The 17,387-nt window shown below is 47.6% G+C and overlaps 1 protein-coding gene and 1 long non-coding RNA gene across 5 annotated transcripts in view; one reads left to right on the forward strand and one right to left on the reverse strand.

Moving 5' to 3' along the window:
• The window catches only part of COX10 (cytochrome c oxidase assembly factor heme A:farnesyltransferase COX10), an 82,748-nt gene extending 77,044 nt beyond the window's left edge, over positions 1-5,704 (forward strand). The window contains exon 7 of one of the 2 annotated variants that reach the window (XM_083874650.1): positions 3,295-5,704. In XM_083874650.1, the coding sequence (XP_083730776.1) occupies positions 3,295-3,737 (443 nt within the window). In that variant the 3' untranslated portion in view covers positions 3,738-5,704. The remainder of the gene's footprint in view (positions 1-3,294) is intronic. The other variant, XM_083874651.1, reaches the window with a different exon arrangement.
• Positions 5,705-7,160: 1,456 nt separating this feature from the next.
• On the reverse strand, positions 7,161-17,384 carry LOC310916922. Of its 3 annotated transcripts, none has more exons than XR_014591363.1 (4): positions 17,250-17,363; positions 14,155-14,337; positions 12,272-12,341; positions 7,161-7,316 (listed from the first exon to the last, which is right to left on the reverse strand). It is a non-coding gene; the product is annotated as an uncharacterized lncRNA (long non-coding RNA). The 3 variants fall into 3 exon arrangements; XR_014591364.1 differs by lacking the exon at positions 7,161-7,316 and adding an exon at positions 10,945-11,083 and having other exon boundaries at positions 17,332-17,384; XR_014591365.1 differs by lacking the exon at positions 7,161-7,316 and adding an exon at positions 10,945-11,083.
• Between the last annotated feature and the right edge of the window lie 3 nt (positions 17,385-17,387).

The following is a 17,387-nucleotide window of genomic DNA, read 5'->3' on the forward strand; positions in this document are numbered from 1 at the left end:
GTTTCCCTGTGAGGTTTTTGGCTGCAATAACCTGTTGTGTGTCACACAAGAAGTGCGCATGCCTGTATGTATCCCTACACACAGAGCTTTTTTCCATGTGGTGAGCATACCTGAGACATCTGGCTTCCTTCTGTTAAAGGCAGAAGCCAGGAGCACTTGAGGTGAAAAATCCCACAGCCAATTTCATTTCCTATTCCTGGTGGAGGCTGAGGATCCTTTTGTTTTGCAGACAAGCCAAAAACACGTCCAAGATCCCCTTCCCTTTCGGTGCTGCTGCAGAGGAGTCTATTACAGCCCCTAGATGCTCCTGCTCCACAGGCCTTTTGTGCCATTCTTCAAAAGAAACAGCTGTTGAAACCCCTGACCATGAAGCTTTTGAGTTTTCCAGTGTTTTCCTTGTTGCCCTTGGTTTCCATGCCGGTGTGACCTTGGAGGGGCACAATGCAGGCTGGGCCAGGCATCCCACAATGACAGCCGGGACAATTGTCCCAGCCCAGGGACCTTGTGTGGAGCTTTCAAAGTGATACTTTCCTTTTTTCCTCTCAAGGCTGCTCTGCCACTCTCGTGCCATCCAGCACAAGCAGCAGCATGTGCTATTGTTTTCCAGTGGAAGCAGAAGTGCTGATTGTTGTCTTGGTATGGTGCTGATGTGGGCAAAGTAGAGAGGAATTGCATCAGTTTGGTTAAGATTAGTGTCTAGGTAATTCCCAAATGTCTTTGTGTTTGAGAAGGCTTCATAATTGCAAATTAGGATGTAAATTTTGACTAGCTAATCCTGTTCCTAATTCTAAAGACAGTGGGAAGAATGAAGTAGCTGGTAGGATTTCTCTTCAGGAGGGATGATATCAGGACAGTATCTTGAACACTTGTAACTGGAAGTCAGTTGATTTAACAATCATTTTCCATCACCAAAACAAGCTGAAGCACAGGCAGTAATGATTGTTCCTTCCAGCTCTCCTTCACAAACAGAAGATGCAACCAAGAGCTGAACAAACTGGTCCTTATGGATCAGGACATCACAGTGTGTTCTGCCATGACTCTCCAAACCGTGTATCTTTGTACCAATAGCCCCAAAAAATCCTTTAAGATTGCGTTAAACCTGAAGTGGCAACTAGGCTTTGACAAGATTTTAAAATCTTTCTTTCTTTACCCCCAGAATTGCTGATAGTTAGGAATCTCCAGGGAAAACTACTGTGTTAAACTTGTGAATGAATATGAAAGAAAAGGCAGAAAATAAAGGGTTTGGACTTGTATTCTCTACATTTCTTGTGAGTGTAATATCCTGTAAAACTTATGTAGGGCTATGGTGAAGAGTTTGGGACAGGTTATGTTAAAATTTCTTGTAGAAAAGGTGGAGGAGGAAGCCTGAGACAGCATGGGTGCTCACAAACAGGTGGATACAGCTGGACCAAGTCAAACCTCTGAGCTCTAATCTACCTTGTCTGGATTAAAGAGGAGTAATTTGTTCAACATCTTTTAAGGGAAGAGAGCCAGTTGTGTGCTATCAAGTAAAACGGTGTGTGGTTGTTTCCTGACTACAATCCATTAAGAGGCTGAGCTTACACTGCCAAAGCCTTCCCCTCCCTACAGCAGCCAAACTCATACCCATTTCGTAGAGACAAAAGGCCGATGCTTTCCTCTCTTAAGTCACTGCTACCAATGTCTGGAAATAATTTTAAAATTCCTTCACATTATTCAAGGCAGAAGAATTACTAAAATTGTGCTTTAAGCAAAACAGCATTCTTAGGTTGCCAAGGCAGTAAACACTAGCTTTTGGGAAATGCAGTTAAGATTTCAACATCTGTTTTGGAGCTGATATTTAACTATTCCATGTTTATTTTAATGCCTGGTTGGCCACTTCCCAGTTATACATATGCAGTACCAAAGCGAAGACAGAAGGAGTGAGTCTGTTCTTGAACCGATGCTACAGGTTAGCCTCCTCTCCTCTCCCTCTCCCTCTCCCTCTCGAAAAGAGAGATTTGCAATGATTAAGCTGAGTTCCCAAACTGTTGAGAATGGCACAGAGGCTGTAGAGTAGACTCAGCTCTGTTTGGAACCAGATTAGCCTTCAGAGTTCATCTCACTGTAGTATTGCTTAAAAACACTGCTGACCTAATTATGACATGGTTAACATTAATCTAGTAATTAATGAGTGTTACAATGTCTGCTCTGGGCTTGACAGGATTCCGACTGTGAGCCCATTTGATGCTGAATTTTGCTGTACCATGTGCTGTGCTTTGCAAGTCATCAGTCTTACGTGACACTTAAGTCTTTGACAACCTGACAACCTTCACTTAGGCCAAGGAAATTACAGGATGTCCCAGCACATGGGAACTGAACAAAAAGATTGGATCAGTTAAAGTCCTCATAATGGGCTATTAAATTGTTTCACTGTTCAGCTTCTCTGTAAAATATCAATTATCTCGGTGGTTGTAATGTAATCAAAGTAATTAAATTCCAAAGGCTTGCATGTAAAAACCAGAGCTTTGTAAATGGGAATCCAGCCTCAAGTATTTTAGTTGGTCTGTTTGTGTTTAAAAGTTTCTCCAGATGACTTTTTTTAATGGTGTCATAGTCAGGGAACTGTTAAAGGGCTTTGTGTGTTTGAGGTTTGGGGTGTGTTTCGAGCTTGGCTGCACACAGCACTTAAACAACTGAATAAGCAAAACCTGCATTAGAGCCCAAACACAGGGATGCAGACACAGGGCCAGAGCCATGGGAAGCAGGGACAGCCTCTGTTCCATGTCTTAGGCCCTCGGTTAATCTGCTTAAGGGTCTTCAGCTGATGGATAATTGTAGCTGACCTTCACCTGAGTTCTGAACAGTGACAAGCTAGTGTCTCTAAAGCACTTCAGATGTGATACTTGAAAAATGCAGCTCTTAGGAGTAACATATTCAGGATCTTGCATCCATTAATGTGTTTTAAAAGAACAGGAAAAATCTAAAGAGTGACTTATGACAAGAACATTTTCCCTTTTGTTTCTCATGATGTAGGGAGAACTGCTCCTTCAGTAAGTTTAATTTTGGTTTATTTCAGCAGAACTGCTCCCTCAGGTTTCAGCAGAACTGATCAAACACTGTTCTGTTAGGCCAAAATTACTTTTCTGGCTGTGATATTCTGAAATTATGGGTAATTTTGGGGTATCTCATGGGCTGCCCTGTCCCTGTAGAGAGCAGTCCCACTGGTGTGCCGTGTTACTGGTGTCACAGGTGTTACAAACAGGGTGTGACAGCTGAGGTCTGTGTGTGGCACTTCCCGTAGTGACCCTCCTAACACTCTCTCTCCCACTGCAGGTGCGTTACTGTTAGGAGGGATCCTCTACTCCTGGCAGTTCCCTCACTTCAATGCCCTGAGCTGGGGTCTGCGGGAAGATTACTCCCGAGGAGGATACTGTATGATGTCTGTCACGCACCCAGGGCTGTGCAGGCGGGTGGCTCTGCGTCACTGCTTGGCCTTAATTGGACTCTCAACGGTGGCTCCTGTCCTCGACGTCACCACATGGACTTTCCCCATCATTTCGCTCCCTATCAACCTCTACATCTCCTACCTCGGCTTTCGGTTCTACAGGGATGCCGACCGCAGCAGCTCCAGGAAGCTCTTCTTCTGCAGCCTGTGGCACTTGCCAATGCTGCTGCTTGTCATGTTCACCTGCAAGAAATCGGTTCTGGAGAAGGAAGACAAAGGTGATCTACCCGGGGGAAGTCATCAGACAGCTATGGAAATTAGATTGCCTTGAATGTCAATACCTGTCACCCTCGTGACACATCAGGTAGTATATTCTAGTAATTGCAAGGGGAAATCCTGTGGTAATCTGTTTGAAGAGGAATCATTTGTGCCTAGCAACCACTTCACGTGATAATTTTCTATTTTCTTTTGAAAGCGAATAGTCAGGAGAGCTTAAAGCATTCAGGGCCTTAGGCCCCTTAACTCACCACAGGTTGATTTAGCCTATGCCAGAAGTACATCACTTTGGGATGGCCTTCCTAAGTCCCTGTGATTCGTGGTCTCTGTCCTCATTGGTAGTTGAGGTAGTTAAAGTTAGGAAGTCACACGTGCACATGTGCTGCCATCAGCACTGGCAGCTCTGGTGAAACCATCAAGAGGTGACCATGAATGATTTCTCACCATTCTCCCCAAGCACCCTTTTCTTTAATTTAAGCTTTGAGGCACATGAGAGGGTGAGCTCCTCTTCTCTGAATCTGTGCCATCCCTGCACTGGTATTACACCAAAGCCCTCAGTTTTGGGGGCTTTTTTCAATCAGCTGCTCTTTCCAAGGTTCCCATTCACCTCTGTAGATTTTTAGTTCTCATACCTGGCACAGTGCTAAAGGAGTGAAGAAAATTGTCTTCCAGCACAACACACACGAGCATTTAAACAGCTCTCCTACAGCATATCCCCTGGACACACTAAGCCATTCTACTGTATTTCCATCACAGGGAACTTGGACTCCTGTGTGGTTTTATGTCAGTAGTGTTTGAGCCCTGTGTGTCAGATCTTCAGCTGGTAAAAATTACCATTACTGTTTATGGCAGAGAGGCTGTGAATTGTGGAGGATGTGAGAAGCATATCCCAGAGCCAAGTGGTTGTAAGGCTTTTCCACGTTAATGTGTCTTATGCCAGCCCACTGAGTCTCGGCATCCTTAGACAAGCTCTGGACTGGCATCAAGAACTTGAGCTGTGTTTAATGGCGCAGTGTGGGTGGTGGCTCAGAAAGACTTCACTTTGGGGGTGGTTAATAGGTGAGGAAACACATTTTACAGAAAAAGGGCTGGGGATTTTGATCTAACAGAATGTTCACTTGCTGATACAGCCAGTGTCTCTCCAAAGTAATTATTGTGGATAGTCTCCTGAGAAAAGTGCATTATCCCTGTTAAATGATATGCTGAAGAACATTTCTGGTAACAGTTTAACGTGCTTGTGATCCTGCTGCTCAGCTGTGGCTCACCCTCAGTTTGCCTGGAGCTGTCTGTGACCTCCTGGTGTGTTCCCAAACACAGCAGGATCAGGGGCAGACAGTGATAGTTTATTGTGGTAGTGCCTGTTGTGACTTGATGTGTTTTCATGCCAAAATTTCTTTCCCATGTGGAGAGGGACTGGGCAGCAGGATGAGCACTGATCCAATGATACAGCAGTACCTGAAAAGGAAGACATTGTCTTGAGCTTGATCTCACGTAAAGTCCCTCAGGAAAAGTCACAAATCTGCCACCACAAGTGTATCACACTGACATAAAACCTTCCCTGGCTGCTGTCACGATCCAGGCCTGGCTCCTGGTCTCAGTTATGCTGGGTGTAAATCAGGAGTGACATGGCTTAACGTCTGTTTTCTGGCAGAGGTGCTTGCAGGAGCAGGGCCACCTCTTTCCATGGCTCTTAAATAACTGCCTGCAAGATTTGGTGACTTGAGTGATTGCAGGTGACAAGATGGAGCTCCCTCACTGCCTGACAGACTCCACTGTGCTCAGGTTACTGCGGGTGACACTTCACGGAGTTGTATGGAAACTGTGGAACTCCTGAATTTGGTTTAAAAATGCATCTCTGTTGACTTCTCTGCAATAAAGTGCATACTGTTCAAAAAGAGATGAGTGCTCCAAATCTGTTTGAAACTATTCACTTCTTGTTGAAACTCTGGTCAGATTCAGTTAATTGCAAAGGTATTTGGGTAGTTTTGGGGCACTTCTCACAGCAACAATGTTCTTCACCACTGAAAGAATAAGGACAGTTTGTGAAATACTGATCTTTTGTATAGGCAGCACACTGAAAATAAATCACTTGTGAGTGGAAAAGGTTTGTGCAAAACCAAAAAATTTGGTCAACCTTTAGGTGGGAGACAAACCTGAAAAGGGCAGAAGGCTCACAAAAAGCCACAGATTTTCCTCCCAGAGGCACAGAGTGGTGCTGAGGCAGGAGGGTTGTGGGTTTCTCCTTTCATTATAGAGCCAGACTTCAGATGGCCTGCAATTCCCGGGTGCTGCTGAGAAATTCCATTCTGATTAAAGGTCTCAAGGACGTGCCTGTGGTTGTGTTCTGAAGAGTGTCATCTTCATTTCTTGGGCCAAAATGTGTAACATTCACAGGGTCTAGGGCTGGACAGGAGCTTTGTAATCATCACTAAATGTCTGCAAAATGCAGGTCATTGGGTTGCACCAACATCTCCACACCCAGTGGGTCTGGCCTTGTGGGAAAGCGTGGCTTTAGAATCAGTGGATCTGGGATTTAAATGTAAGACTATGCCTTCTTTAAATTTCTTATTTAAAAATAAACACTTTCTTTACCTAGAAAGCAGTCTCAGCTCTGCTGCACATTGGCCATGTGTCAGGTGTGGATGAAATTATATGCTGCCATTTGGCTGTGTTTAGGAAGTTTTGGTGTTGCATGTGCTTTGCAAATAGACACCTTGCCAAACTGAAGACTTAGCAGGAGACGGATATTGCAGTAGGTGCTCTCAGGTCTCTTTTCCAATACTGATAGTGTCACTATGGAAAATGAAAATTCCTGAACTGTCTGCCATCACCCAAGAATGTTTGTGGTCCCTGTGACCCTCCAGGGATCAGCCACTCCACCCCACCTCATCCAGTACTGCTGATATTGCTGCCCAAATTCTGCAGGGGAAGAGACATGGAGTGAGGTGTATGAGGTGCCTTGCTGGGATGGCTTTGCACAGGAGATAAACCTGGGCTTTCTGCATCTCTGTGCTGGGCTGTGCAAAAATCAGGCTTTGGGGGCTCCTTGAACCTGGAACACCAGTTCCTGCATGGGAATGCAATGTTGGGGTTTTTTTCCCTTATCCCATTTGGATAACTTGAATACAGTTGTTTCTCACTCTTTATCCTGGTTACTCAGAACTCCCCATGAGCTGGTCCTGCAGAATCACAGAATGGTTTGGGTTGAAAGGAGCCTTAAAGACCATCTTGTTCCACCCCCCAGCCATGGAATACCTATTCTTTATGTGGTTGTGGAAAAATAGCAGTGGTGTGCTGTGTCCTTCCTGGCCCTGGGCCTGCTGGTAGCTGACAGGGTCCCATCTCAGTGTTGCTGTCACAGGAGGCAGCTCTGCACCACCAGAAGCCTGCCCTAAAGCTTATGGAGGAATCCGAACCAGTGACTCCAGAGGGTGAAGCTGGATTTTGTCTATTTGGACTTTAAATCTTTAATGTGGTTTTGTGGATAAAACAGTAGCCCTGAGGCTCAGGAGATCTTCATTCTTTCCAGACCTCTGTAGAAGAAATGCACTCCAGCTGTAAAATAGGGACGGAGGTACCTCTTGTTGGAGGAGGAACAGCTCGTGTCTCTTTTAGCCTGTTGTTCTGAACAGCCCTGCAAGGTGAGTGCTGGGTAAGGCTTTGAGGAGCTGCAGGGACGCTGGGTCCCTTCCTCTCTCCCTTGCCCTGACATTCAGCAGGTCACGGAGCACAGCACTGGCCTGGGAGGTGCTGTGGGGAGCTGAGCTGTGTGGCTGGGAGTTGCCCTAAGCTGTCAGGTTCACAAGGAGCCCCAGGCCTTGTGTGAGCTGTGTGTGGCTCACAGCAGAGCAGGCATCCTGGTACTCCTGCCAGGGAGGCATCCCAGCACAGCAGGTGTCCCAGCACAGAAGGCAGTTGATGGAACAAAATGCTCTGCTCGTTGTTCCAGCATGAGTGAAAAAACCCAATCCCTGTGCTCACAGCACTTCCCTTCTCATTTCCCCCACTGAGCTTTTTTTTTCTCACTTCCTGTATCAATCTCCAATATAATCTGCCCCAGCAGAATCACACATTCACACTCTCATGGCTCTAGCAGCATTTCCCACTCAGCCAGGCCACGGCATTTCAAGGCTTACACAAAACATCCCTTTCTGTTCTGACAGTCCCAGGAAAGTAGGAATGGAAACAGTGATACTGTTAGAAATCATTATCATTACAGATATAAAGCATGTCCTGGTTTGCTCTGCAGAGGTGATTAGATATTCCCTCTTCCTTGGAAATGCAGGCTGTCTACAGAACACTTTGCTATTAAAACAGATATCAGCACTGTTTCCTAGAAGCAGCTCTGCTGGAGGTGGTAGTTCTTCTATATGTCCATTGCTGTCTGTCTCCAAGAGCATTTTGAGTCATGGAATTTCTTAACCTGGCAAAGAGCCAGTCCTGGTGAGGGCTCAATGGGATGCAGGATCCCACTTGTGCTGCGTGTGGGACCTTGAGTCACTTATTTGCCTCTTGGTGCTGCAATTCCTTCTTCCCATCATGGCAAGGTCAGTGTGTCAGGGCAGGGCTTGTCCCCCAGGGGTGCGTGTCCAGCACTTGGCCTTGCCCAAGGTAAGTCAGTGTCTGCTTCTAATGCTCATCATCTCCCAGACAGTGTGGGGTTAATTGGGAGTCAAAGGTCACAACTGTGCTGCGAGTTCAGAAGTGTCATCAGTGATGACCCTCCTCCCTTCTGGGTGATTCCCTCAATGTGTTTTAATCCCCTCTGAAATAGAAGTACTACAGGCTTCTACAGCTCCAACAGGAATTTTAGTGAGTTTTAGAGCTGCCTTCTGAACTCTTCTGTTCCTAGAATCCCAGAATAGCTGGGGTTGGAAGGGACCTCTGGAGATCATCTCATCCAATACCCTGCCAAGGCAGGGTCATCCAGAGCAGGTGACACAGAAACATGTCCAGGTAGAATTGGAATGTCTCCAGAAAGGAAGACTCTACACCTGCCCTGGGAGTTCCAGTGCTCTGCCACCCTCAGTGGAAGTAAAAGTTCTTTAGTTTATGGCCACTGCTCCTTGTGCTGTCACTGGGCTCCACTTGAAGAGTCTGCACCATGGTCCGTCACCCTCTGCTTTTCTGCTTCCAGACTTCACCTGTTTGCGCTGAAGATTTTACAGCCTGGGTCAGCGGCTTGGGCCACTTTCCAGTATTTCAAAAAAGTACCGTTCATCTGTTTCACAGAACAGGGTTGGCAAAACAAGCTGTTTTCCCACAATATGGAGATGTTTTCCTACCATTCCTAACCAGTTCTGGCACCCCCAGGCCTTGGAACAAGAACTGAGGATTTGGCAGCGAGCTCAGGCTGGTGCATTAAACCATTCTGGGAAGGTGCTGGGTGTTTCTCCCAGTGCCTGAAAGACTGTGGCTCCCAAATGCATGTTTGAGTACCCTCCCTGAGAGATGCTTTGCATGTGGTGGGCATGGACTGTACTGGGTAGCTGGTGAAGAGCTGCTGCCATGGCTCATGTACTTTGGGAGAGCACAAGGACTCAGAAAAAGGTGCTAGAAAGGAGGGTGCCCAACCCTCACCACTGGAGCTGAAACAGCTCTAAATTCATGCCTTTATTCCCATTTTCGTAGGACACCTTACTCAGTCTTGCCCACTGAGTGAGGGGGTACCTAAAGGGAGCTTTCCATGTGTCTCCAAAGTGTGGACAGCCCCCAGAACTAACCGTTTGATGGTTGAGGTTTTTTTCCCTGGTTTTGCTGTCCCAGATGCAATTCCATATTCCTTTCTGCTCCCTGCTCCCCTTTTTAAAACTTTCTCCTGTAATTACAGATTCCCTTTTATACATTTTTTCATGGAATGTATGCTGTAACACAAATTACCTGTTCCCCTCAAAACTGTGGTGGTAGCCAGACTCTTCAAGGGAAACACAGATTTTGGGAAATTGCCCTGGATTTTCTGATTGGAAACAGCAGGGATCTGATCTCTCACACTGACCAGACTGTCCCTAACTGGGATGACTGGGGATATCTTGGCATCTTGCCTATCTTCCTCATCCATAAAGCAAATAGGGAGAAGAGGGAAAGAGTCATACCTTTGGGTAGGGTGCACAGAGACCAGACCAGGCTGCCGGGGGTTCTCCCAGCCTGGCAGGACAGGCTCCAGCACTGAACTTCTTCTGCTGCAGGACTGGACACACAGCACTCAAAGCTCATTTGCAAAGAAGTGCCTGGCTCAGAGACCCATCTTTTGGTTTTTTAATCACAGAGAAAGATCTTTGCTGCTGAGAAAGGCTGAGAGATATTTGGGATTTTTTTTTTTTCCATGGAGAAGAGACACTGTATCTAATTAAAGTTGAAACAGAGATGCAAAGAAAGTAATTGAGGGATTTCCACAGTGCTTCCAGGAGAGCTGCTGGACTGCATCCAGACTGAGGAAAGGAACAGCCTGAATTCCGAGGTTTGGATGGATATTTGTGCTGCAGAGCTGCCAAGGCCATCCGTGCACTGAACCAGTCCCAGCAACACCAAAGGGAAATTCAGGCCTGCCAGTGGGAAGCAGGGTGGCAGCAGAGTCACCCAGCAGCAGAGAGGAATATTATTTAGGTCTCTTCTCCTCATCTGATTGCTCTGGCCTGGTTGTTACGTTGCACTTGGCTTTCAAAGGGAGCAAGGACTGGCAGGAGCTGTCAAAATGTTGGAGTGAGGCTTATTAACCCTTCTCATTTAAAAAATGAGCACTGGGAACAGTGTAGTGGAAACACCTGCAGGCAGATGTTCCCTGTGCTGCTCAGAGCTCTGTACGAGGTGCAGGTCAGTCCTACACCCTGTGGGACTCCATGGGCCGTGGCCAGGCAGGGCCTCCAGGGCTGCCCGTTGATGTTTTAGTTCTGTTTGAGGGTGGGAGAGAGTCTGTCCTCTGTTGTGTAATTGCTGCCAGGCAGGTCCGGTCCCCAGGAGTAACCCAGAATTGTGTCCCATCTCCTGCCGGGAGCTTCCTGCAGGGATTGCTCCGAGGGGGGGTGTTTGGGAGATGCCCGTGCGTGAAGTGAGGAGCGACCAGGCTGGAAGAAGTGCAGCTGAACGAGGTACCTGCAAGACCTGAGCCTCGGTGGCGTTTTTCTCTGGAGCCGTGACCGTGTCAGAGGTGCCGTCGGACCACAGAGCTCTGGGGACGGTCCAGCGCCGCCCGCCGCTCGTGTGCCTTTCTTACCGGGGAGACTGCGGGAGGGCGCGCTGGACAGACGGACAGGGGACAGCGAGTGCAGACGGGCAGGGGGACACAGCGATTGCTCCCCGCGGCTGCGGGATGTGCGGGCCGAGTCTCGGTGGCTGCGGTGGCGGGAACTCCCTCTGTTGATTTCTCCCGAAGTTGCATCCCTCCATCCAGCAGTGTCCCTGGCTCTGGTAATAAATAACACCTCCCGTAATGTCTGTAGCCCTCACTAAACCACAGACCAGACCGATTATTGCTGCTTTTGTAGCCTTTGCAGAACTGTTTTTATTTATAATTGCACCCCGCTGATCTGTTTTCCCGGCTGCATCCCATGCAGTCCAGTGCTGCAAAGCCACATTTCCATAGTAGCTGTTGTTGGTTTTAATCACTTGTTATTTGGACGATATATTAATAGCAGTATCTTTGTGAAGCTTTAGAGTGTTTTCTTTTTCAAAACATTTACAATAAAAACTAAGTGTTAGCCCTAATAACACGTTTCCTTTGGCTACTTTCTCCAGCGATGAATCCAATTAACTGAGTGCTCAGTGGGGAGCCCGTCTCACCTGGTCCTGTCCCACCTCCTCCCCAGAGCCTCTCCTGAATCTCTGATTAAAAGGTGTTTGTGACCCCAGTGGGAATAAGGGTGCTTGAAAGGCACTGTGTGGTTGAAGGGGTGTGAGCTTGTAATTGCCCATGTACTGACTGTAGGAGGCTGTAATAATCCAAACTATATTTTGCAGATGTTCATTTGTGTCTTGCATTCTCCTAAAACCCAAATAACCCATCACACCTTATTTCCCAGGGAGGAAGGATGATGGGGCTGGGTTGTTCAATGCTCTTGGGATGAGAAAGCACCAGTGAAAACAGAAATAAAACCAGAGCTGTTGCCTCCTGAGCATCCTGAGCCTGAGTGGGTGGGGAGGGGTGGAGTGATGCTCTTTATTTTAGCCATTTATGGGGGATGCACTGTCCCCCCAGCAAAATCTGCCTTTGCTGGAAGTGGTTCAAATGGAACACTTAACTCACAGGGGCTGGTGCCTTTAATTTCATTCAGAAGGCGACTGTGAATGGACTCCTCACCCACTTCAAAAGGCTGTGGCAGCGTGTCCACTGTGGTGCAGGTCATTCATGAACACTACAGGAGATGTAAAAACATCTGCTAGGTCCATGCCTGCTCCTTTCAGTACAGTTACTCCCCTTGCTAATAATTGTCTGTGTTCTGTCATCTAGAAAGGGACCTTGTGTTCCTCCCAGGTATTCTAATGCTAATTTGTTTAGTTAAAAAGAAGAGGCTAAACAGATGTGAACCATTTGGTTAGGTTGTAGTTCATTTGTTAGGAAGTGCAAAGGATTCTTGGCAGGATATTAAATATTACCTTGGCTGATCACAAACACTTCATATTTCAAGAGAGGAAGGGAGGTAGGGACTGCACTCCATAAATCACCCTTTTCAAAGAGACAGAAGAAGACAAACATTTGATAAATCTGTGTCATTATACTCAGAGATCAAAGGGGGTTTTACATATGTATTTATGCAACTGGCAACCTAGGAGACAATAATAACAAACATAGATCTCTGACAGCTTTACGAAAATAAAAATTAGCCACTTCTAATCTGTAATTATCTGGGAACTGCGCAAGGTAGGAGGTTGCTCACAGTAGAGCTTTGCTGAGGCAGTGAGCAAATGTTAAGTCATTCATAAATACATTAGGAAGTTCTGTGGGCAAGAGGTTGCCCAAGCCACTGGGTGGTAGCAGGGCATGGCCACTGCATCTGCAGCCCTGGTTTTATCCACGGAGCCAAATTAGGCAGGGATGGAGTTTACCAGAGCCAGAGGCCACCAGGGAAAGCAGCATTTCCCCGTGTACCTTGATGAAAATCATTCCTTTATGATGAAAATATAGAATGATGGAAATACAGAATGATGGAAATCATTCCTTGATGATTTTCCAGCAAATTACCTACAAGGAATCTACCTGAAGAATCCCTGAAGGCAGGGAAATGTCCATCTGTGGGCTCTCTCCTGCCTGCCAGTGAGTTACAGCTCCATGTCTGGCACCTTCCAGAGCTCCACTAGGACGAGCCCTCCCACTGTTCCCCCTGGCTGGCCCACTCTGTGTTATTGGTCAATAAGTACAAGACTGGAGCCAGAGGCTCAGGTAAATCAGGGAAAAAGCCTGAGAAGACCCCAGAAGGGGTTCACAAGCAGCAGAAGTAAGAGGAAGACTAGTGGGGACTGCAGTGGTTATTGCTTTAATCCAGGACAGAATTTAATCCAGGACAGAGGAATTGAAACTTCTCCAATGCAGCAAGGGCCATTGCATCACCCAAAAGAAAGAGAAATCCAGTTGCATTAAAATAATTCCATGGACAAAGCAATACAGCCACAGAAATTAGAGATGGAAAAGTAGTATTATGTCATCTCTCCTTTCCTTCTGGCCAGTTAGCAGGCTGATTTCCTATTCTCTTGTGCTGGTTTAAAATGATTTCAGCAACTTGGTTTCTGTTCATTCCCTTGGGAAACTTCCACAGTCTAAAGATTTCATGGTAGGGAAACTCATCTTGACAGTCAGACTGTATTTTCCTTTACTCAATTCCATCATATCACTCCTACTTACGCCTCCTTGGAGCACCCTAAACGCTCTTCTCTACTGAAGTCAGTGCAGTTATGCCAGCAGTAAATTTGGCTCCTGGCACTTGGAGAAATAGATATTAAAACCCCAGGGATGAATTAGGGAGCAAGGGGAGGGAGGGCAGTGGGGGAAAGGAAATGGTTTCAGGTTAAGAGAAACAAAATCTCCTCTTACATCTGTATAGCAGTGCTGCCCACGGCCCTGCTGGGAGAATGGCCAGGACTGCCCAGTGGGACACTGAGAGACAAAGATGTCCCTGGGGTCTCCCCAGGATGCTCCTGGGACGTCCCTGGTCAGTGGTGGAGTTACAAAGCCACGGCTGAGGGCTCTAAGGCATTATGTGCCACTTAGACTTGAGTGCAGAGGGGCTGCATAAAGTGCTGGGCATTTGCCTGGCCAGTGACTGAGCTGTTTTGGGTCCCACAGTCACCCTGTGGCCTGTCCCCTCCAGCTGGGATGGCCACTGCCTGCTGGTCCAGTGATCCTGATCCAAGAACACTCACTGCAAGCTGCACCTCTACGAGTTAAAGCTGAATTTTTCAGGACAAAATCCCAAATGTTCTCATGCCTTTCCCCTGTGGTAAATGTTCTCGTGCCTTACTCTGAGGAAAGACTGAGCTCTTACCTCACTGTTGTGACATGAGGACAAGACCAGCAGATGTGTGCAGCGGTGGAGAGACGGCTGTTGACAGACACACAGGATTTATCTGTCCGTGATCCTCAGCTCCTGCATCCTCTGGAGCAGCACAGGGTGCACTGCACAGGATGTGTGGCAGAGGGGCAGGGAGGAGACAGCAATAAGGATTTCCTAGGGTGGGAAAAAGTGAATAAAGAAGTGCAGGACTTTTCGTGGGACCCTGCAAGGGGGAGAGGGCTTATAAGGTTCTGTGACTGAGGAACATCTCAGAGTATTGCAATAAGAACAAAATCCCATTACAGATACATGTGGGTGGATGAGGAATGTAGAAGTCTCACAGCAAAGCCCTGCACCTCAGCGTTCTGGGTTCCCAAAAAGGGGGTAGTCCCCTCCTCTCTGGCCAGGTCACTGCACAGCAGAGCACTGCAGGGTTACACGCTCTAATGCCTCATTTTCCCATGATCATGCACTTGATTCGCATCATGAAATAGTGAATTGCTTTTCTCAAAACAGAATTTTAACCATGTTGGGAAAACTGCAGCCTGTTTGGATTGGGACCAAAAGCACACCGACTTGACTGTGGGTACCTGCTCCTATTTGTCACCCCATCAGGGCTTATTCCTGCAGATCTCTGAAGAGCTGTGTGTGAAGCCTTCATCTTTCAGAAGAAAGGGCATTCCAGAGCATTTCAGAAACGGCCCCTTCATTTGCTAAAAGGACATAGAGATTTTCTGACTGGGAAGAGATTAAGCAACAAGGTGAAACTCAGCATCCAGGCAGGACAGGAGAAGCACTAGGAACTGCTGCCTTGTGTCTAGACTCCAAGAAAATTCTGGAAAGCACATGGGACACACCTGTAGGACACTTGCCCTGGGAAGAGTCACCCAGGGCCAGATATTGGTGAGGGGAGCTGACAGACCTCACTCTTCCTCTCACCTCACTGTGCATTTGACCATAAAATCACAGAAAAGTTTGGATTGGAAAGGACATTAAAGGCCATCACATTCCAGCCCCCTGCCATGGGCAGGGACTCCTTCCACCAGACCAGATTGCTCCGAGCCCCACTCAGCCTTGAACACTTCCAGGACTGGGACATCCACAGCTTCTCTGGGCAGCATCACCTTGGCTTAAAGGCCTGCTGGGTTCTCTGCTTTCTGCCCTGGTTTAACGAGTGAATTTTGCACTCTCCAGGCCCATCTCAGCAGGGCTCCACTAAGTGCTACCATGACCCCTTGTCAGGAGTTGCACCTTCCCAGTGCCACCTGTCTAATCAATATTCATCAAGAAACAGGACACAGAGACTGTGCTGATGCAGCTCAATTAGTTATTGATTAACCAGCCAGCAAGACAACCACTGCTCTGATTCCAGGGCATGGAGCAAACCCAGCTGTGCGTTTCTGGTTGTGCCCATTCCTCTCCAACTCTGTTCCTTCAAAACTTTTCTTGCCTTATGCCCCCATCCGTGGCCACAACACACATGCTTCTGCCACAGCTGCTGCCTGGGGCTTGTTGAGCAAATTCCAGGAGCCAAGAGCAAGTGCTGAGCCCAGCCAGAGCCCTGCTCTTGAGACAGCAGCAGGAACAGAGGCTCCCTGTGCTCTGCCAAGCAGCAATGTGGGCTCCTGCTGCACCCCGTGGGTCAGTCTGGAGGATGGAGCCACAACTGGTTCCCAATCCAGAGGTCAAGACCTCTCTCAGCCACACTCCATGTTCCAGGGAGAGCCCAGCCCTCCTCCTGACATCCCTCTGCATGAGATGCTGTTTTCAATCGCTTACACATTTGCCATTCCTGGGGGGAAAAGTCCTGACCTCCAACAGTTGAAGATAGAATTCCAGTAAAACCTATCTTGAGGCTATTTTTCTTAAAAAGCCAATCCAACTTTTACAAGCTGCAGCTGACAAATATTAAAGGCTTACAACAAACTTTCTGTGACATTTTGTTGGTATTATCCTGGCTGGTGCTGGTGGATGTAAGGAACAAGAATTATTCTGTCTGAAGGCTTTCCCTGTTAGCTCATGGCTGTGGGAATGGGCAGTGGAGCAGCCCGTGTGTGCAAGTAGCAGATTTTCTGTTAGGAATTGTACAAAACACCAAGTGCAGAGGTGAGTGAATTGGGTGCAGGAGAGGCACACGAGGAATGATTGCTGCCCACAGCTGTGATTCATGCATTGCTGGGAACAGCCCTCTTTAATTCTCTCCACAATTACCTATCTAGGCCAGCTGGCAGAGCTTTGCCAGGACACAGAGGGAAACTGGAGAGCAATTCCTCCTGCCACAGCTTGGCACCTCCATCTCTGCTTGGTTTGGGATCACCCTTCACACCACAGAGCCCAGCAGTGCCACCTATGTACCAGCGTTAATGCATCTTTTAATAAAAACATGATAGAAAAACTGTGCAAATGCATTGGAGCTGTGAGTTACGTGACTGGTGGGAGAACACTGGCTAAAGCACTTCCAGTGCAAAATCCCCGTCCCTGGAGAATGCTGGTGTGATCTGGTCCTGGAAAGGAGGGTCTCACCATTAATGGCACTGAGGGAAGGGTCTCCTCAGACAGAAGTCCTTAGTTTGCCTTTCAGGACCAGTTCTGTTGGGTTCAGCTCCTGTGTGCTATTCCCACAATGTGGGCTGTGGCAAATCTCACCAGGGATTTCAGAAAATACAGCAGGACAGTGGGTGCAGCTGATTAAAAAGCCAACTCATCAAAAGAACAAGCAAATCATGGTATCACAGAACAGTTTGGGTTGGCAGGGACCATTAAAGGTTGTGTGGCCCAGCCCCTGCCACAGGTGGGGACACCCTCCACCAGACCAGGCCGCTCCAGGCCCCTCCGCCCGGCCTGGAATGTTCCCACAGCTTTTCCTGCCAACCTCAGAGACTTTTCTATCACCCTCATTGTAAAAAATTCTCCCTAATATCTAATCCAACCCTGCTCTTTGTCAGTTTAAAACCATTATCCCTTGACTGTGCTAAAAGGAATTTTTAATTTTTTTTTTTTTTAATTACCCCCCCCCAGGAACGCCCTGAAAACCCAGCTACCCAAGCATTTGGGGGTAAGGAGGAGAGAAAAAATGACTGAGATACCTCAACACCACGGTGTCGCCAGTGCCCGACCCCCGCTGGTGATTCCCAAGGCAGGGAGAGCTCAGGGCCCGCCCGGACTCACCTCAGGGCGCTGAGGGCCCGCGGCGACCTCCCGACGGCGGCGGGCGACTGAGCCAC

Source organism: Zosterops lateralis, assembly GCF_965231275.1.
Source record: "Zosterops lateralis genome assembly, chromosome: 18".
Lineage (NCBI taxonomy): Eukaryota > Metazoa > Chordata > Aves > Passeriformes > Zosteropidae > Zosterops > Zosterops lateralis.